At 40.5% G+C, this 22,246-nt stretch overlaps 1 protein-coding gene across 1 annotated transcript; it reads left to right on the top strand.

Moving 5' to 3' along the window:
• The first annotated feature begins 2,755 nt into the window (after positions 1-2,755).
• On the top strand, positions 2,756-22,088 carry PLK3 (polo like kinase 3). The gene is made up of 15 exons (XM_081324560.1): positions 2,756-3,043; positions 7,043-7,150; positions 7,257-7,373; positions 9,068-9,197; positions 9,575-9,662; positions 10,983-11,078; positions 12,694-12,892; positions 13,415-13,541; positions 14,004-14,113; positions 14,258-14,375; positions 15,977-16,060; positions 17,003-17,165; positions 17,851-17,980; positions 19,364-19,474; positions 20,597-22,088. The coding sequence occupies exons 1-15, from the start codon at positions 2,843-2,845 to the stop codon at positions 20,789-20,791; spliced, it is 1,977 nt and encodes a 658-aa protein (XP_081180686.1). The 5' UTR covers positions 2,756-2,842; the 3' UTR covers positions 20,792-22,088.
• Positions 22,089-22,246: the final 158 nt, after the last annotated feature.

Raw genomic sequence — 22,246 nt, 5'->3', positions numbered from 1 at the left:
TCAGCAAATGGGGGGGCTTTTATGTCCGCTTCTCCCACCCATGACGTGTTCATGACAGGGTACCCTTTCCACCGTACCAGATACTGCAAGCAACCCCTAGCACCTCGTGGGTCTTGTAATGGTCCCCTGCGACAGGACCTGGTGTCTGCCTGATGGACCAAAAAGAGGAGTCTTCCACCAGCTTCAGTAAACTGCAGTGGAATACTGGGTGCACCTTCCCCAAAAGACAGGGTAGCTGTAGCCTCACAGCAACTGGGTTAATGACCTGTACAATCTGAAATGGACCTATAAAATTTGGCCCTAGTTTTTTGCAGGGTATTTTCAGGTGCAGGTACTTGGTCGACAAGTACACCATATCCCCCACCCGAAGGGGCTTGTGAGGTGCCCATTTCTTATCGGCCTGAGCCTTATATGCCTCTGCTGCTTTTTGTAGTGCTCTTTTTACAGTCTCCTAGACCCCCCCGTATGTGGTCTGTCCAATCCTGGGGTTGGCAGGGGGAAAGGTCCCCCTGAGGGCACTTGGGAATCGGGATAAACTCCACCCCATGAACCACCCAGAAAGGTCATCCACCAATTTGCGTGCAGCCACCTGAGCGGTTGACTAGTGGAAGGGAGGCATAATGACCTGTACTACCTCCTCCCTTCAGCTATTGTACTGGGGCATACGTGACAGAGTGTCCGCCAAAAAGTTCCTACCCCCCAGCACATATTTCAGCCGAAAGTGAAACCATTGAAAGTATTGTGCCCATCGAACATGTTTTGGGGATAGGCGCCACAGTGTCTGCAAAGCCTCAAGGTTTTTATGGTCCGTCCAGACCTCAAACGGTTCTTTGGCTCCCTCCAGGAAATGCCGCCAAGTCGACAATGCCCACCGTACTGCAAATGCCTCCTTCTCCCATATCGCCCACGCCCATCTTGTCCCCTCCTCTCCCCTCCCATTAGTGGCAAGCCCACAGAGGCTTGACATAGAATTTCTATGGATTTTCATTCAGCTAGGAATTACTGCGCTTTTGCAACAAAACACCTATTTGGGCCTTATTACAACCCTTATGCCAATTTTTCAGAAATTTGTGAAATGGGTACTAATTTATTGGGGAAGATGAATCCACCACTCCTCAAACACATTTAATCTTTTGCACCTGTTGCTGGTTTTATTACTTTTAAAAGTTAATTATTTAGATAGTGTTAAAATATTGTGGCTATATTTAAAAGAATAGTGAATTTCAAAATTGTTAAAATGACAGAAACTCAGAAGGAACTTTTGCCAGTATACATAAACAAACACAAACATGTATATATAATTTTAAGGAATACTGCATTTCACACAAAGAAAAAAAATCCTACTGATTTGAAATGGTAATATATTGATACTTACTGCTATATTCAATTGAAAGTTTTATGCTAAGGGTTTTTTAAAATACTTTTTATCCTTATAGCAAACCCATAAATGCTAAGATACATTGGGATGGGGTTGGTATTCTGTGCTTCTGGAAGATCATGCTTTTTCTCTTGAGTGAATCAGATAAAAATAGAACTGTGGAAATATAGTGAATTACAACTAAATACCATCATAAGGGCCGTGTAAAATATAAGTGAATGAGCAATACACATTCCACTATAAATACTTATCTGGAAACAGTTGCACATCAGTTGCACATCCAATACCATGTTCTTTTAAGTTACATGAAATCTAGCCTAATTATTAGATAATGATTCTAATCTGTATCCAATACAATTATTGTCTTCTGGTTTTAAAAACTAGCCTCAGCTGGTTAGGCTAAAAGTAGTGAATGGCTCAAAGTTACTCAGGCCTGGGTTCATATGAGTCATTGACTTGCCAACCTTATTTTAGCCTAGCCTGGTGAGTTTTAGCCATATTGTAATATAATCCAGCCAATGTGAATAGTTTATAATTTAATGTATCGCATAAATGTAGCCAGATGATCTGAGTACACTAAAGCTAATCATGGCTAAAGGTATCATGTGAACGCTATTTACAACTTAATTGGGATCAGGTTTACATAGTGTTAAACCATGATTCTTTAACCATGCTTACTTGAATAAACCACAATTAAGTCACAGCAGTTAATTCACACTACTGCTGTTGTTTACCAACCACAATAGCTGGGTTTCTGGAATACACAAAGTGAAAAAGAAACAAACTATATTATAGCTTAGTGAGATGTGTGAATCTACTGTGTCCACCTGACCTGCTATATTCTAAGTTTAATTAAATACATGTGCATGATTTACGTTTCAGTTTTTGCAACTTGCAGAATCAAATCAGCAGCGCTCTTGGAAATGCAGAATTTTAGCTTTGCCCCATACGTCTACAAAATCTGTTTTTTCAGATCTCGAAGATGGCAGCTGCTTTCCCGCGTTAAAACAGGGCTCCTAAGACCTTAGATGGAAAAACAAGCAGAGTTACACTTTTTGGAAAGCAAAACTCCAGCCGGCCTTTAAACTTTCCCCGGCAACTGTAAGCGACGCTTCTAGTTTTGTCTCTAGTTTCCGTCGATACATCTTTCCGGCGTTGTTGTTGTTGTTGTTTTAAAAAAACCTTTTTGCTCTTCCAGAGAACGGATGGAATATTTTGCATCTCTCTTTTGTTTTAGGAGAGGTGACGGGTTCTTTAAGGGCTCATTCCCGCCCTCTAGTTGGCGGGAGGGGTTTCCTATTCGATGACGTCAGACGCACTCATTGATAAAAGTATCGGGATTCCCTGACTGTGGGCTCAGAAAGAGTAGATGAAACTTCCTCCGCCGGCGCGACACGTGTCTTTGTGAGCGCTTGGGAGAACGCGCCGGGACGCGGGCCGACTGCTTCCCTCCTCGAGGGAGCTATGATGGAGCCCATTTGTTTCCCCCCCTCTCATCCTTTCAACGACCACGTTATGGCCTCGGATCCGTACAAACCTTCGTTTCCCGCGATTGAGGCGCCTAAATCCATCCGTGTGGAGCCATCTAGACCGGCCGAACCCACCCGAATCATTAGCGACCCAGTCACGGGCAGATCCTACAGCAAAGGCCGCCTGCTCGGCAAGGTACGTGCGGTTGTATCCGCCGCGGGTAGGAAGGGTTCGGCCGGACGGAGCGATCGCGATTCGGGGGGCGGCTCTGCCATCCGTGAGTCCGAGGGATGATCTCCAAGCTGGCCTCTCTTCGGTCCGCCGAAAGGGCTGAACTGAGTCGCGTTCGCGATTAGGAGAAAGGATTTAAAGGAGCAGTGGATTACGTTGGGAAGGATTATTGTACGTGAGAATCATTGTGGCACTTGAGGGTTGTCGTTGTGATGGGGGAGCAAAAAAAGCGTCTTGATTTCGCGCTTGCCCTCCGAAAGCTTTTCTTCCACCGGCCTGGGTTTTTCTCCCGTCCTGATTGAGGCTCTTCCTTCCCAGCGAGATTCGATTGATCCGAGGCAGGCCTGTCTGGGCAAGGCTCCCGCTGTGCTCTCCCCATTGGGTGGCGAGGGATCTGATATGATCTGGTTCTTCTCTCTCCCCTGCCGCCGGGCCTGTGTGCTCTTCTCCCGTCTTCTCCTTTTCCCCTTGAAAGCGTCAGAGATTTCCCATTATTTCTATAAGAGGATTTATTTTTTTTGAAGTTCGGGCCTGGTTTGGTTTGCTAGTCATATTGTTATACACGATAGATGATAGTTTGCTTCTCCATCTCCCCTGCAAATAATTTGTTGATTGGGAAAAGAATTTGTAGGCTAATGGCTGTGTTCACAAGACGCTGAAGTCTAACTAGCTTACAGTATGGGAATCGGTTCTTATGGTTAGCTTGTTTGATGGTGAAAGAATTTATTTAATTAATTGCGAGCAAGCAAATTTTAATACAGCTATGGTTTTTTGGGGTGGGGAGGGGCGGGTTGTGAAGACTGACCTTAGCAGAGAATTTCTCTCTTGACTGACTAGGGATTAGCAGAAACTAGACAGTTAGGGACCCACTGGCCAACCTCTAGTAATTTACATGACTTTTTGTTTAGTATTGTGTTAAAAACCAACTGTAAACCATGGTTAAACGATGGTTAAGCAAAAAACATAGTAATATAAGTGTTCACAACAATAGAACAAAACTGGCAAACAAGTGTAATCTAATACAGTGTAGTTAGAAGGTAGCGGGATGCCAATGGATTTCTGGGTCATGAAGACTGAAAACTCGATTCAGCTTTGATAGCTAACATTTCTGGGTTTAGAATTCTTCAGATAAATATGTTTAACATACTAGGCCTCCAATTTTTATTATTTAATTTATATGCTGACCATCTCCATGGGTTATAAATGGGTTATAAATTCTGGTTAAAAAAAAATAGCCAGCACAAAATTGGATTTGGGACTGGGTGGCCTTGATTTGAATTATGATTATGGAGTTTTTTTAAATTATGAGCTTAGCCTAATCCTCAGACTTCTGAGGGTTATCTCATTATAAGCTACCCAGAGCATCAGAAGGTGGGGCATCAGTGCCAAAGGCATTTAGAGGACTGTATCCTCATATGACTCTTTCATGCTGAGACAGGTTACTCAATAGGAATAGCTTGAATCTATAGGCAGTCCATTATATTTGTTCTCCAGTTGAATAGGACTTCAAGCCTTGGGATTTATAGCTAGTGTGACTGAAAACTCTTGCTTGCTGAGAATGCTAGGAATTAATTTTCAATGTATTTAGTAGCATCACATTGAAAAAGGCTATGTTGCTTGCTGATGGAGGCTGTGGAATCTATACTTGTAATGTGACTATGATATTCTCCACTGAGCTGTGTTATTTTTTTTAAAATAAATCACTGATTTAGTGCCATGCCTGAACCCACTCTTTTTTCTAGTATTTTGAGGCTTCACAAGTGCCTTTTTTAGAAACAGTTGACTTTTAGTATTCATGAAGCAATAAAGAAGCAATATGTCCTTGTGAAAATAAACTAAGGATGAATTCCAATCAAAGAATTTTTGTATGTTTTCTTAATCTGGTTTTGCACTACAAAGTTACTGCATAACTCATGGAAGCTTACATTTAATTTTTAAAGGATGTACCTAGAAGTGGATTTAATAGGTCTATGACATATAGGTCTATATCACGTTCTTCCACTGTTTTGATAATGGCTGTTTCTGTATTTTTGTCCTAATGGAGTCAGAATGTACTCTGCGTTTGTGACAATGATCCATGCATCTGATGAAGCACACTGTGAGCACACTGCTTATGCAATAAAAAGGCATTTGTTACATTTAAGATGCTATAAGGCTGTTATTTAACTGAATATATGATTGTGACTGCTGCTGATTTATATATTATTGGATACATTATATATACAGATGTATATATAATGAGCAAGAATGTTTTGCTTAAAATATATTTTCTTTTTTGGTCATACAAAATGTGTACATAACTGGTTTTCTAAATGGATTGGAGAAAACAGCATTTATGCGGGAAATCTCTGCCAGGAAAACTGATCGCATTCCAAAGATAGAAGGGGTGCAACTTTTGGTTCTGTTTGTTCTACATTATACAAAGCAGTGTGTCTTGTGAAAAATCTGTTCGTTGGCTATAGTGATACTTTCATCTAATATCAGGAAAAACAATCTTTTGCATCGAATGTGGCATTGTGTGAAATACTTGTTTTCTAATTGCTGTCTATTGGTAACTCTTTTTGATGATACCAGCCTAAATTGCTTCTGTAAAGACAATACCCAAACCAGGATTCTCTGTTGCAGAGAAACTGGTTTGTCTTGGCCAAAATGTTGTTTAGGCATGAAGCTATTTCAAACAAAGGAGTATGGTGCAGCCAAGCTTGTACTTTCTATGCTGCTTGAAAAACCTGTCTAGATAGTACCGTAATTTTGTTCTGGGTGTCATATGAACAGGGCTTAGCCATTCTCTGTTAAAAAAAAAAGGCCTGCCAGTGACTGAAGTGAAACAGCCTTAGGCAAAATTATATCCTAAAAAAAATGCATAACAGAGAAAGAATAGTATATTTGAAATTGCTGGATCAAATTTACCAAATTTGTACCTGCACATTCCTGAGAAACATTAGAAGAAATTAAATATTTGATTGTGTAGTCAGCACATCAAGCATGTTGTTTTTAAATTTGGAACAAGAGCTTGAAGATTTAGGTCTCCGTGTGAGAATCTGCATTAAGAGTATCTCTAGCCACCCACTTCTGCTGAATGCCTTCCAAGAAGCATATTATCTTCTGGAACATACTATTTTACTGTCAGCAAGCTGCCACCAATAACTTTCTAAAAATTAAATTTGCTTTTTTGGATACAGTATCTAAGGAAGACTTATCTTTTCTCCAACGCACGTAATCCCAGTTATTTTAGTTATTTATCATAGGATTCAATTTCTAGGTTTCTTACCATTATATTTGCTGTTTAAAAGTAATTGTTTTGTGGTTAAAATTTGAATGACCATGAGCCAGAATATGAGTATTGAACTATGCTCATCTCCAACTGATTTAAATTTGCTGCGCATTTGAGTCATAGGTACAATGAGGAGACAAATATGGGCAAAAGTTTTGGACACATTTTCACATCTTTCTAACACAAAGTATCAGAGCTTGACATAAAACATGGGCTAGAATATATCTAGGTGACCTCATCCTACTTATGCAGTTATGTACTCGTACCATTGACAAGGTATTTATCTTGGAGCTTTAGGTCCGTATATTAGTGCTCAGTGCTGTCACTAAAAGCAGGAGGTCTGAGAAAATCTGCTATTATTATAAATAGGTTATCACAGAAATTAATCTTTTTGACAATATTCCTGCCGGTTATTCCTCTTTGAGGCTTTTTAACAATGGGTACATTGGCTAATTTCGCAAATTAGCATATAGGCCTTTCAGGTGGTAGGGTAGGCGGGTTTTTTTTTAAAAAAAGTAAGAATGGCCAAGAACCTTGACTACAATCTTATGTTCAGAATTTTATGAATATTATATTCAGAATAATGTGGGTGTCTTGGAAAAGTGCCTTCCAATCATTTACTTGTGCATCAAGGAAAAATGGGAAGTTCCTGCAGTATACATAGGTAATTTCTGCTTCTTGATTGGCAGGGGGGATTCGCAAGATGCTATGAAGCGATTGACCTCTCAAGCAACACAATGTATGCAGTGAAAGTTATCCCTCACAGCAGAGTGGCTAAACCACACCAACGTGAGAAGGTATGTGACTGAGGCCTGAGCAGGCTGAGAATAAGTGAAGTAATCACCTTGTGCTGGACGTTGGTTCTGAACTTGCAGATTGTAATCCTCCTGGTGACTCTTTCAGATCATCAATGAAATTGAACTACACCGAGATTTGCATCACAAACATATCGTGAAGTTCTCACATCATTTTGAAGATGCAGACAACATTTATATTTTCCTTGAGCATTGTAGTAGGAAAGTGAGTACTAAATTACTTTCTGTCTCTGAACCTTGTGTGTTCCCTGAAGCATGTTTTACTATATTGTAGCCTTCTCCTTTTACAAATATGTGTGTTCTTTTGATGTCTTAACAGTCTCTGACCATCATTGTTTCATCAGAGCCGGGCAGTGAAACTAGGGCTGCTATCACATGACCAGCTGAAGCAAAAACATTTTGTAGCATTGTGAACTAACTAACAGAAATGGACCATGCAAGATGATAGCACTGAATCCTTGTTCCAGACAGGGCATAATTTATAAGCTATAACTATCACATCCATAGGAGAATGTAGATGTGATTTTTCTGTTATGTGTTCGAAATGATAGAATACTATAAGATTCATTATAGGAGCAAAACAAAGGGGCCAATGGTAGATTTTAACAAATAGAAGAAAGAGGAAGGGCGGTAATACTGTTGGCAGCATATATCTTAAGAGAGTTGAGAACCATAGATATTCAATGCATCCTTGACAGTTAGTAAAGATGTGCCCTTCTAGGCTGCTTACCAATACTGGAGGTATGTATTGCAGCTTGCCACTTTGATGCTTCCTGCTTGTCTTCCTAAATTCATTCCTCCTTGAAAGTATTCTTAGAGTGATAAAAATGTTCTTTGTAAAAATCTGTCATAGGAAGTATTTTCAGTATAGACATTGAGACTACCACAAGTAGCACTTGTTCTATTTTTAGTTACTTGTTCTTTATTTGCACTTTATTTTCATATAAACAATGTCATCTTATGGCATTTTAATGGCTTCAGTTGCTCTGGGGTACATCAAAATAGGTATTAAACTGTCCAGCAAGGATTACTTGTTGGAATAGTGTTTATAGATGTTATATCAGAATTCATGCCATTGCTTAAGACAAGAATGACCTTTGCTAGAATTGGCTATTAAGATTTGAAAATTTCTTTGATGAACTTTCTTGAGGTATAATACCAAATGTTCTTCATGCAGTTCATATACATTTTAGCATATTTCACTACACTCATAAGATAAAATTTCTAGTAATTTGACTCTCTTGTATTTTGGAAAGTGGACATGGAAACATTGCATGAATTTTATTTGTGGTCTGAGAATAAAATGGAAAAACATATAGATACCATCATAAGTTCACTGAGAGATATAGACGGGAGGAGGGATTAGCATCAAATGGAAACATACTTGAATTAGAACATTTTAGACTGACTTCGGGAGCATGCAGTGTTAGCACAGAGAGGAGCAACATAGGTATTCAGTAGCAACATAGGTATTGAATATATTAATGTATTCAATACCTATCATCTCTAGGTAGCATGACCAATGTTGTCAATAAGATAGTACAATATAACAAACTCTAATGTACCCAAATTTGCCCATGTCTGATATGTAAAAGATTGAGGAGAAGCCCTTTCTAATCCTTTACTGGTCATGAGTTTCATCGGTAACTGGGACACTCATGTCTATCTCCTATGTATTTATCATTCTTTTTCTGCCATCAACCACCAGTAGGGCTTAAAGTGTTCCATCTCACCAAATTGAAGAATTGTGGAGCAGATTAGATTAGATTAGATTAATGACTGGCTCACATTGACTCCTGAATTTCATGGAGGAGTAGGGATTTGAACTTGAGTTATGAACAATGCGCCAAACAGCAGTCTGCTTATAGCCTCTTTATGATTAATTATGTCTTGTTCTAGTCTTTGGCACATATCTGGAAGTCCCGCCATACCCTCCTGGAACCAGAGGTTCGGTATTACCTCAAACAAATAATCTCTGCTTTGAAATACCTCCACCTTAAGGGCATTTTACACAGAGACCTCAAGTTGGGTATGTACAGCACAGCTGCTCTTTTACTCATGAGTAAAATATGCCAAAAATGTATCTTAACATATTAACTACGATACTTGTTTTGAGAATGAGATTGCCTTAAGGAGACACCGTATAATCTCTCTAAATTTGCATTCTAAGATCTTCTCTCTCTCTCTCTCTTTTTTTTTAAAAAAAAGTAAAAACTGGGATTCTAAATGGTAAAACGTACATTCATTTTAAGCTTTTTTTTAATTTACATGGCACTTAGATAGGATTAGGAACTTCTTGGCCTAGAAGCCAAGTGTGATCTCTGGGAATATTTCTGTAATATCAGATTTTGAGGTAGAAAGGCAGGAAATAGGTAATATTAACTAAGGAAATAATGTCTGCTACAGGTAACTTTTTCATCAATGAAAATATGGAACTGAAAGTCGGTGACTTCGGTTTGGCTGCTCGCCAGGAGCCTGCAGACCAGAGGAAAAAGTAAGTGGCTCAACATTTTTATGCCGGGCATCAGCAATTTCTCAGGTCTTTGCTGTATTGCATAATATCCCCCAGTTGCCTAACCCTTCTCTAGGCCCTGCAAGACTGAAAATCAGGAGATTTTTTATTGGATGTTCCAAATTCTGTTTTTTCAAAGGAGACTATGAGGGGTTACTCTTAGAAGGGGTGAACTGATGCAAATATTAGTATTTGCAGGCCCATGTTGTCAGTCCCTACCGTATTCCTCTGGGGTTATGTTCTTATGCTGCCATCTCTAATCCACTTTTCATTCTAAGTTTGGGTGAAGAGCTTTATTGTCCTGGTGCTTCATTCTTTGCAGCTGTGTGTTGGGGGAGGGGAAGAATCTGAGTGCAATAGGGACCAAGGGACTTGAAATAGACTCCTTTGCATCAGCCTGGAACTTGGTCACCGAAGAAACAATGTGGTGCCTGTAGTAACGTCTAAGGCTGAGACCTTGTGGTTTGCTCCATGGAGGGGAACAATGGCTAATCTTATATTGTGTTACTCTTTGTGCAAACGTTGGCAGTTGGTGCCCGTCAGAAACGAGTATTAGTGGGAAAGCAGTGTCAGTCTCCTATCACAGGTTGTTAGGTGCAGAAGGCTCATACTTCCTCACTGGGGAGTTGTGAAAAAAGCTTCTTGCACGTCCTGTTCGTGGAACAAGGCAATGCGTTCGTATGACTTGTGAAATGGCTGGAAGAAGGAAGGTTTCTGAAGCCCAGCTGCAGAATAAAAGAAACGACAAAATAAAAATGTCAAACCAGGTTTTGTTTTCTTGCACCCTTGATGAAAAGATTAATTTTCCCTAAGACCTAACAATGAATGGATCAAGTTATAGCTAAAAAAAAGTCAGCCCTAGCAGTAGTGGAATTTTAAAATAAAAAATAGTTTGTTATATATTTTTTCTTAAAAGGCTCATTTTGGAATTACTGGAACTGTGTTTTTTCCTGGTATTGATAACTTAGGTTTAGCAAATACCTGGCTAATTTGGGAGGCTATTTTGTGTGTGTGTGTGTGTGGGGGGACACTTCAGTCCTATTTACTGGATCTGCTATGTGGTGGTGGCAGCAGAAGCAGCAGGATCATTGCCTTTACTTACCTTTACCCTCTAAATGTATACCCTTAAGAAGAACTAGCTGAAAATTCTAGCTATCCTGACTACATGAAGGGTACTAAGTTGGGAAAATATGTCCCTTAGCATAATAAGTATTTTGCCCGGATGAATAGAAAAAACAAAAGGGAGTTGCAGAAATGTTATGCTTGGTTCATTGTCTCATACTATGAACTTTTGTTCTCTAGGACTATCTGTGGCACTCCAAATTACCTTGCTCCAGAAGTGCTAGTGCGACAAGGACATGGGCCAGAATCAGATGTATGGTCTTTGGGTTGTGTCATGTAAGTCTAGACCTCAAAGTTTACAATCGATTATTTGCTTCTGCAGCATGGCTTTTGTACAGATCTGCTCTTTCAAATGGGTAAATAAAATGAAATAGTAAGCATTAATAGGTGCACGCACATGTATATATAAAACACCATTTAAAAATCTGCTTAGGTTTTGTCAGTTAAAAGTTAGGCCAAAAGTTAGACATTCCAAGTACCTGAATAGAAATTCTAGTAAAATGAATAGAATATAGCAAAAGGCCAAATTCTAGCCACTAAATCCAGTTTCAGCAGAGTATTATGGGGAAACTGCAAAGTAATCATGAAATAACATTATATGAGCCTCCCCCCCAAGCTTGGACAAACAGCTGGCAATGGGATATATAAATCAATGACTTCCTTGAGTCCCATATAAGCCCATGTCAAAATGGGCTTCATGGAGGCAGTAATTTGCATGAGGCCTGTTTTAGTTCTCTCTTGGTTTCTGCAAATCTTAATACTCCTTCCATATGTGTGTAAGTGATCTGATGAAACGTAATAGAATAATAAGGTTGGAAGGGACCCTGGGGTTCTTCTAGTCCAACCTCCTGCTCAATTGGACTCTATGCTATTTCAGACAAATGGTTGTCCAAAAATGTTTCCCTGAGGGTATTAAAAGGAGTTGATGACAAAGTGCATCCACTTTCCCTAGTTGATGCCAAATATGCCAGGTCTCCATAACAGTCTAATTTCATTGTGCCTGCAGTCTATAAAAATTAGCCTCAATAAAAAGCTTAGGTGATTATCTAGACCAGGGGTAGGCAACCTCGGCTCTTTTATGACTCATGGACTTCAACTCCCAGAATTCCTGAGCCAGCTGGCTCAGGAATTCTGGAGTTGAAGTCCATGAGTCATAAAAGAGCCGAGGTTGCCTACCCCTGATCTAGACTGTGTGTAGATCGTGTAGTTTAAACTGTGTGTGATTCACGTATTGTAAGCATCGATGTATATAACTCCGCTCTAAAACTCAAAACATTAGTGCTGTTACTAAACGTTGATGATCTGCTTTTAATTTCTGCAAAACAGATGGAAAAAAGTGGCCTGTCTGTTACACGCAGGGTAACTGTTTAACTCAGGTGGTATTCAGCAGTTTTCCGGAGTATCTTGAAAAACAGTCTGAGCCTTTAGATTTCTTTGCTTTGGTTACCCACAGTTTCCTGTTTACACAGCACATATAGAAAATGTGCTTCTAAATGCTGAGAAAGGGGAGAGGGATCTTCACTGAGAGGGATCTTCACTGAGAAGATCCCTCTTAAGAGAAGAACTCCCTGTGCTTCAGCTCAGATTCATTCCAGAAAAGTTTAGTTCCGAAGAGATTCTTTAGCTCTGATCACATGGAGGAGTGCTGTCATCTGCCAGCCGGATGTGCCTCCGGTCTGCAGGCACTTGGAGGAATAGCAATGTCTCATGAGCTTGATTACAGAGACAACTTAAGCCTGGGTGTTGTCTAACATAAACTTCCTCCATGGCTGCTGCTGAGTCAAGTGCTAATAGAGAGCCTGTCAGTGCTGACTGCAGAGAAGTGGTATCCTTCAATCTCCTTAGCACTCATCATTTGCCCTCTCCTCTTTCTCTTCCTCTCACTCCTTAGGTACACTTTACTATGTGGAAACCCGCCTTTTGAGACTTCAGATCTCAAGGAGACTTACCGTTGCATCAAACATGTTGCGTACACGCTTCCTCCTTTCCTTTCTATATCGGCCAAAAACCTTCTCGCTGGCATCTTGAAACGCAATCCGCAGGAACGCTTCACATTGGAAGAAATTTTGGACCATGAGTTTTTCACTAAAGTGAGTGGCAGTCCCATCAAAAGTGCACTACTTTAACTTTGGCGCAGGGATGCCAGGACCACAAACTGGGCTTTTGCAAAGTATATACTATTGGTAGCTGTATCTCTGTCTTTTTGCTTGGACACTGTCCTTCTAGAGGCAAAGTCTTCAGGGGAAGCCATGATTGAGGCCCTAGCAGCGCAAGAACATGACTGCCCCTATTACTAAGGGCGTGAGCTCCTGGAATCTTGCCTGGATTGTAATTTAGATAATTACATCCTGCTTCTAATTAACACTCACGCTCACACGATTCTGCTCTTGGCTCTGGCTTTTGTTTTCTGAACAACCTGATGGTTACATTCTTGCCTCTTAAATCAGAACCTTCTGCAGAGTTTTAAAACCTATGACTGTGGAAGATTTGATGAAAATGGCCCAATCTCAAACATGCATGAGAGTTCTGAAAAAGCTGGGAAAATGTAACGTAATGAATGCTTTCTGTTCTGACGTTTAGTTTGATTTTACTAATTATTTTTAACTTTCTAGGCCTACACACCTGATAAGCTCCCACCCAGCTGCTGCATGATGGCACCTGAACTGAGCCCCCCCAATCCTGCTAAGAGCCTATTGGTAAAGGTCACAAAGACACTCTTTGGGAAGAGAAGGTCCAAAGGTGAGTTCTGCACTGTGTCCCAGTGTATGACATGCTTCCTAAAATCATACAAATGTATTGGACAAAAAGTAGTAGCATGCCTAGCCTATTCAGTTAGTTTGTGGCCCTTTTGATTGCATGTCTTGGACCAAGGACTAATATTTAATTATAATCAGTTTGGGTGTTGCCTCTGCATGTCTTGGAAATCTAAAAGTATTAGAATTGGCAACAGACAAGTTATTTTTAACAATTTACTATACGATACTTGAAATATAAATAATGGAGAAGGGAGCTGTAAAATTGGCTATGTCATCATCTATATCATTCCTATATTATCATTTTTGGGATAGAATTGTGGTCAAGCTGAAGGTAGATTTCTGATTCTAACACAATCTCATATAGATATTATCATTCTTAAATCCATTTTGTCACTTATAGGATTGCCGGTTACATAACTGCTCTGAATTTTTTCCCCCCCCACAGTTAAGAAGGCTTCTTCTGAAGAGAAAGATGACATCTCTAAGCTAGTATCGGGCCTTGTAAAGACTTCTATCTGTAGGCAAATAAGTCACAAAACTGTGGATGGAAATGAAGTAAGTTAACTTTAGGAACTTGGTTAATCACTTGGCTCTTTCAGAAGGGGAAGAAAAAAAGATTAATGGTGTACACTGAAATTAACAAGAAGTAAAAGATGGGATGGATAGAAGGATATAGACTGAAATGGCTTTTTTTTTAAGGTCACTCCTCTGAATGGTCAGAGTCCTAGCTCCAGCCCTACAGAGACCCTAGCTGAAGAGGGTTCACAGAAGTCCATCTCCAGATTCATTCGTGGGACAACAGCTAGTAGCTGTGAAGGTGAGAATTGCCATTATCTCCAATAGGATGTGCTGATGCTCAGAGTATGTTTACCCAATGAGAAGTGGTTATCTTTAAACTTACTCAAACTTGGATAAGTGGATTAAGCCCAGTAAGAAAGAGGTCACTGGTAGCAGTAGACCTGTAAATACCTGAGATCAGGATTGTAATTTGAACAGATGACTCATAATATTGGACACTCAAGGTAGCTATTAGTCAAACAGCAGAACCAAAACTTATTCCTGGCCTTTCTTAGATATAGGATAATACTTGTCAAGGAACATGGGACAGTGAAGAAGATGCACTGAAGCTAATTCATCATGAAGGTTTATTAAATATTGGGGAAATCAAACTGGCCTACAGGAAAAGACCAAATGAAGAATACAAAAGACATGACAAGGCAAAGTATTACATGGCTAGTATAGTAAGTATAGCAAAGTATAGCAAGGCCAGTATAGCAAACAAGTAACAAAAAGACCTGGCAATAGTTAAGGGCAGGAAAGTTGAAGAAACTTTCTTGTGCAGCTAATGCTGGCTGCACAAGACCAAGTATTGAGAACAAATTCATACAAAACCAGTCCTGAGAAGACAGCATTAGACAGCAAATGCTGCTTCTGCAAAGAAGCTGAACTGGACCATCTCGTTAGCTGCTGAAGAAAATTGCACAGACTAATCACAAACAGTGGCATGACAAAGTACCAATGATGTTGCATTGGAATATCTGGAAGAAATACTATTTGTCTGCAAGCAGCAAGTGGTAGGATCACAAAACAAATAAAATAATAGAAAATAAAGAAGCTAAATTGCTCTGGGACTTTAAAATTTAAAACGGATCAAGTCTAGCACCCCAGACTTAACAACTATTAAGAAAGACAAAAAAAGTTTGGAAGTGGACATGGCAGAACCTGGAGACAGCAGACTAGAAAAGAAAGAAATTGAGAAAAATATCAACTAAATACAAAGGACCTACAAATAGTTGTAGAATGACAGTGCCAATGGAAAGCAAAGATTGTACCCAAGGCAACCAGTGCTATTGTTACTACCCCAAAACATCTGGAGCGCCATCTGAACACCATTGTCATTGACAAAATCATCAGTCAATTTAAAATGCAGCTTTACTTGGACAGCTTCCATCCTGCGATAATATCAAACAAAATCGGCCTACACCAGGGGTAGGCAACCTCGGCTCTTTTATGACTCATGGATTTCACCTCCCAGAATTCCTGAGCCATGTGGGAGTTGAAGTCCATGAGTCATAAAAGAGCCAAGGTTGCCTACCTCTGGCCTACTACACCATGTATTTGGGAAGGACTTAAGAGGTGCATAAAAATGCCAAAGGCTCTCCCTTGCCAAAGGCCTGGGTCTCCATGGCAGAGTCTTCTGCCATGATCTGGCTGGGAGTAGCAAAAGGTCTTAGTATACCTTTAAGAAGTTCAGCCTAATTAATTTGGTGAACCAGACGTAGTTTTATATCATCTTCTAATAAAAATGAATTTCCCTACCAGGTATATTCAGATTTTTAGCTTCGCAAGTAAGAATCTCTCTAGGCTTGCTCCATAGAAGCTGGAATCATCTTGTGCTATTATTTTTCTTTTGTCTAGTATTTGAAGAGTGTGTCACAGCATCAGCTCTTATTGAATCTGCTGTTGGGCTCCTGAAGAACTGTCTGTCTATTATGCCATCAGGTAAGTAAAGGGTATTAATTCAGAAATCGGGAATGGGTTGGTGGACCATGTGGAAAGAGCTTCTCTCCTGAAAGTTAATATCAAACAGGATAAAGCACAGGATGCATAAAGCTCTATGTGGTAACCTCCGAACACTTTTCCCTCTCCCAGTCCTTTTTAACATTAATGTCCAAGTGTTGAGTATTTATTCCCATGGTCTGTTCACTAGGAGGTTGAATGGAAAAGAGCATATTTTAATCTTCCATATCACCCCCTCCATTCATAGTGGGAGAGATACCTTAGGGGTTCTCACTATGACTTAGAACAGAGGTCCCCAACCTTTTGGGCACCAGGGACCGGTTCCGCTGAGGGAGGTTTTCCATGGACCGGAGGGGGCGTGGTTTTATGTGCTGCCTGCATCCCGCGGATGGGGCTTTGCTTGTTTGTGCGGACTGGTTGCGGACCGGAGGTTGGGGACCCCTGACTTAGAACCCTGGAAAATTGTAATCCTATTCAAGATTAAAATTGACCATGCAAGCAGCTAGGACGAACCCTGTTTTTCCAGTTATGTTTGTGTCAGCTGAAACTGCCCTAAGGAAGCCTCCTTTTGCATGCAAAGGCTTATATGTGAGCTGAAACGCTCTTTACAAAGGATTTGAACTTGTGTGGAGACTAAATCATAGAGCTCTCTATATGTGAGCTTTCCCTGCTGAACGTGCAAATGGCTTTTCGCACTTGATCATGAATTGGAAGAGAGTGGTTCTTCATAAATAAGGAATAGTTATTGGCTCACATATTTACTCTCCATATTTAGAGGCTGGTGTTAAGAAAGAGGAAGAGGAGCCATGTTAGTTTGCTCCTTTCTATATTTTCTGTCTTCAGTACAATCCTTTGAAGAGGATTATTTGATCTAATACTAATAATTTCTCCTGAATTAATAAGTATCTTTTATTCATTGTCCAGCCGAGACGAACCCGGCTTCCCTGGCTTGCCATGAACATTTTGTTTGGGTGAGCAAGTGGGTGGATTATTCCAACAAGTACGGATTTGGTTACCAGCTCTCCAACCACAGCATTGGTGTCCTCTTCAATGATGGAACTCACATGTCTCTCTCAGCTGACTGGAAGTAAGTGGAAGAAATGGATTGATTGAGGAGTTGAGGAAGGTATATGCACATAGTTGAGGCTGGTAATGCACTTGGATCAGCTCTTCACTACAGCGGAAGGCCTGCTCAGCCTTATGTGCCGAATGATAATCACTGGGTAGTACAGGCAATATAAAATAATGGATAACTGAAGACATGAGCCAGAAGATCACAACAAAGGGAAAGTGACATTTTCTGCTTAAAATAGCTCAACAATTTGTGCTTGCCTTTTTTTTCCCCCTTGGGATGCTCTAGAACAGGGGTCTTCAAACTTGGCCCTTTTATGACTTGTGGACTTCAACTCCCAGAATTCCTCAGCCAGCTTTGCTGGCTGAGGAATTCTGGGAGTTGAAGTCCACAAGTCATAAAAGGGCCAAGTTTGAAGACCCCTGCTCTAGAAGACCTGATATGCATTTTTTAAAAATCTTTTAATATTTATCCCTACATTAGAAGCCCTGTTTAGGAGCTATGAGCTCCACTCCCGTGTCATACGGCAGGATTGTTGATGTTACCAATGCTAAATTGTTGAATGGCCAAAAAAAAAAAATCAAAATAAGAAAGAGATGCCTCTCCATTTCATTCTGCCATACGTAGATAATTTGTACATCATAATAGATCCAAGGTGCTTCTGGCTACTGCTATCTAACTACATTCTCTTGCCTTTTAGGAAAGTACATTACAATCTGACAAATAGCAAACATTTCTCCTTCCCGACTTCAGCAATTCCGGAACAGCTACAGGAACAGATGGGGATTCTGCAGTACTTTGCTTCATACATGGAGGAGCATCTCATGAAGGTGAGATGTCACGTATGTTCATGTTTATGCTGTGTTGGTTTCTGAATGCAGAAGGAATTGCCAATTTTCTAACCATTTCATCTAGACGTTGATAGGCATCTTTCATAATACTTTCATGGCTTAGGCCCGGGATACCTGCAGGACTGTCTGCTGCCAGGAACGACTTCCCATCGCCCTGTGCGCTCACACAGAGAGGGCCTCCTTAGGGTGCTGTCGGCCAGACAATGTTGGCTGGCGACCCCCAGGGGGAGGGCCTTCTCTGTGGGGGCACCTGCCCTGTGCAATCAGCTCCCCTCGGAGCTCCGGATGGCCCCTGACCTCCGGTCCTTCCATTGTGACCTTTAAGACACTTCTTTTCCAACTGGCCGACCTGGACTGATGATAAGGGGTTTTAATACAGTTTTAACGTTTTATTGGTTTTAGTTGGGGCCTGGTATAGTTTAATCTCTTCTTAATATTTGTATCTTATTTGTATTTTATTGTTGTTAGCCGCCCTGAGTCCTTCGGGAGATAGGGCAGCATATAAGTCCCAATATAAATAAATATAAATAAATAAAGAGAATAGTTAAATACTCACTCCCTCTCTCCCTTCCTTTCTGTTTGATCAGCTGGTCCCATTGTCGGATCTGTTCTCAGATGTGATGCCTTATCCTTCTGGCTATGCCTATTCCACAGGTGTAATGAAGCTTTAACTAAAATTCTGCAGAATGCAGTGAAATTCTGCTAATCTGACTTTTCTTAAACATGTTTTCTGGTATTTTTTTTAATTGGATTTATATACCGCCCCTCTCCCGAAGGACTCGGGGCGGTGTACAGGGCAATTAAAACACAATATACAGCACATAATATACAAAAATTAAAATAAATTAAACCAAGTAGCCCTAAGCAATAAAACACATTCTAAAATTTAAAATATGGAATTTAAAATTTAAAACCCCAATCCCTCAGTCCAGGCCGGCAAGTTCAAATAGCCAAGTCTTCAGGTTGCGGCGAAAAGAGCGAAGGTCAGGAGCCATCCGGAGCTCAACAGGAAGCTGATTCCAGAGGGCAGGCATGCCCACAGATAATGCTCTCCCCCTGGGGGCCGCCAGTCGACATTCCCTGACCGACGGCACCCTGAGGAGGCCCTCTCTGTGGGAGCGCACAGGACGATGGGAAGTTAACGCCGGCAAAAGGTACTCCCGTATATAATCCGGGCCCATGCCATTTAGGGCTTTATAGGTCATCACCATCACTGAGGTACCTGAGATATTGTTTTGCAGTGGAAGCTGAGAATTACTTATTTTCATTTGGGTAGGAATGCCGAGAATAGATTGAGGAGGAATGTTAGGAACTGACCGTTCTTTCGTCCATTTTTCTAACTTTTCTGTCCTCTTTTCAAAGGGTGGAGATTTGCCCAGCATAGAAGAGACTGGACAGCTGCCTATGCTGCTCCTACAGTGGGTGAAGACTAATCAGGCTTTACTGATGCTTTTCAGCAATGGAACTTTACAGGTGTGTGATGCATCAAGTCCCTTAAGTAAAAGTATTTATGACCTGCGCCCTCTTCTACTTAAGAGAGTTCTAGACAGACTTCTCATGCCAAACACTTCCAAGGCTCCTTCGTGTTAACTGACATGAGAAGTATTTTTATTTACAGGAAGATGCTATGCCAAAGGTAGCTTATCTTTTGAAGGTTTTTATTTCTTCCCTGCCTTTACTATTTTTATAAATAATGCAACACTCCTTCCTCCTCATGAAAATATAAGGCTGTGCCTTCAATATTCTGTTAAAAGACCGATGTTGCAGTGGATAGGAGTTGCCTATGAGGAGGTTTGTGGGAACCCCTCAATCCTATATATTGCACAGCGCAATCATGTTTGCTACCTTATTAGACTTGGAGAAAAGGCAGGATATAAGTGCATATACGTTTGTCATGGTAGTTTAACATATATTGGATACCTGTAAGCCCATTTCTGTATATCTGGTTTTCTAGCCCTTCAGTTCAACTTCTGCATTTTGTTTCCTTCCAGTGTTTTAACTGAAGGGAACAGAGGAAGAAAACTACAGCCAAAGTCTCCTAGTCTCCTAGCAGATATGCTAAACAAGGGCGTGGCATGCATTTTCTTTACAATCTCCATAACCACAAAGATCATACAGCCAGAATTTAGTAGCAAGCCACTAAATAGTAGCTGTTCAATTTCTTGCCAATTTTCAGTAGGAAGTGAAATATAGTAAGTCCAGCAAAGCCTTATATGCTTAATCCACATAATATAAAAGGTATCCACCAAAAAGCAGATCTAAAATTTCAGGCCTATTTTTGCTGAAGTTATAGAACGTTGCCTACAGCAGTCTATAATTGTAGAAGAGTTCTTTGTGCTTAATCTAGATCAGGGGTCCTCAAACTTGGCCACTTTAAGACTTGTGGACTTCAACTCCCACAATTCCCTAGCCGGCCATGCTGGCTGGGGAATTCTGGGAGTTGAAGTCCACAAGTCTTATAATGGCCAAGTTTGAGGACCCCTGACCTAGATGCATGCAATATAAATGTGGAGAATCCAAAATAAATGCTATACTTTTAAATACCCATCAGTGATGAGTGTTAAGAAAGGGATTGTGCTGTCTTTTTTTATATAGGTTAACTTTTACAATGATCATACCAAGGTGATCTTCAGCAAACCTGACCACTCCTGCCTCCTTACCTACATAAACCGTGACAGGAATTCCTATACTTACAAGCTGAGCAGCATCGCAGAACTGGGTTGTTCACCAGAACTTCAACGTCGGCTCAAGTATATTCTCAAACTACTGCTACAGCGAGCAGATGCTTAAGGCTGCAAGTGGTGTAGTCTCACCGGAACACCTCAGGATGGATATGTTAATAACATAAAGGATGGCAACTCTAGGCATCCATAGTGAAAACATTCCGATGTCTAATTTTCTAAAAAGGAAAACTTCAAATCTGCACACATCTGTAGCTCCAAACCACTCCTCAGGATTCACCCAATTCTGGATCCCTTGCATCATTGTGTTTCTTGTTTTTTTTAAAAAAAACACAACAACATCAGCTTGATGTGAATGCTTCAGTTCACAGGAAAATGGTGTAGGGATAGATGCCTTAAGTTTTATGTCTGTGCAATCATTGCATAATTGGTTATGCACATGGTGTCACTGGGTAGAAAGGGTGGAGAAATTATGCTCCATACACTATGTACAGTGCAGGGTAAAGAAAAAAGTACAAATATTTTTTATGATGGTTTCTAGGCTTTTGGTCTAATGCCTGATACTAGATATTTGGTGTGGAAAGTGGTGTACCAGATGGAAAAAGGAATACAAATATAGAAATTGGTGGCTTTACTTATGTGTTGTCTCAAATCCTTGCAACACTACCATCATCTGCTCAGGAAACTGGCATAACACTGCTGGGAGTTGCGTTTCTACCCAAGCTTCACTTGGCTCTGACTCATGGACCAAAGCTGTGAATTGGGTGTGGCTATCTAGAGAAGAAAAAAGCTTATGCAAGGAAGCAGTTGTGGCATGGCTGACTTCTCTACTGTGAAAGCAGATAAACAGCTTCTTGTTCCAGCTATAATATAGTTCAAACAAAAATGCTTGAGCCACTTTAGTTGGCTAGAGTGCCGATTGCCTGTCCTCTAGAACTGGTAGAGAAGGAACTCCTCCAAATTTGGAAGGACTAGTTAATAGACCGTTGAATGTTCAGCCTTAAAATCTGGATCAATTCAGGCTTTTGGTGTTACTGCGAAGTACTTGAAGCTATGAAAGGACATGTTGGGTAATATAACTATTACACTAATTAAGCAAATGGGATGCCTTTTTGCTGAAACTGTGAATGACCTGTTTGCTTCAATTTCTTGGCTGCTTTTCGGTCCAGGGTACAGCAGGGGATCTGATAAATTGGTACAGACTTGAACAGCTTAAATAGAAGCTGCCCACTTGAAGTTTTGAACCTGACAGACTGTTCAGCTGTGGAGGCTACATGGTGTGAACATCAAAGAACTTTATTTATGTATTTATGCCAACTATTTATTTTGCACATGTCCTATCAATCACGCACACCATATTTCCCAAAATGCAGCAGTTTGATTATAATAAACACATTTTTAATAAAAGCAAAGAAATGCTTATTTTGTGTCAAAACAGTGTCTTGTGGCAACCAGTTGACTGGACCTCGGCGAAAGGCAGATGACCACACAGATTTCTTTAGAGCGATAATTTCACATTCTCACATGTTATAATATGCTGTATGCTCTTCACAAAAATTGTTTT

This window comes from Vipera berus (assembly GCF_964194415.1).
Source record: "Vipera berus genome assembly, chromosome: 3".
Lineage (NCBI taxonomy): Eukaryota > Metazoa > Chordata > Lepidosauria > Squamata > Viperidae > Vipera > Vipera berus.
This window is presented reverse-complemented; position numbering and strand designations above follow the sequence as displayed.

Bases quoted from the DNA above. Each gene is read 5' to 3' on its own strand.
- PLK3 (XM_081324560.1), top strand. From the start codon at position 2,843: ATGATGGAGCCCATTTGTTTCCCCCCCTCTCATCCTTTCAACGACCAC. The intron at 14,114-14,257 runs GTAAGTTAACTT...TTTTTTTTTAAG, and splicing joins AAACTGTGGATGGAAATGAA to GTCACTCCTCTGAATGGTCA. The intron at 17,981-19,363 runs GTGAGATGTCAC...CTCTTTTCAAAG, and splicing joins TGGAGGAGCATCTCATGAAG to GGTGGAGATTTGCCCAGCAT.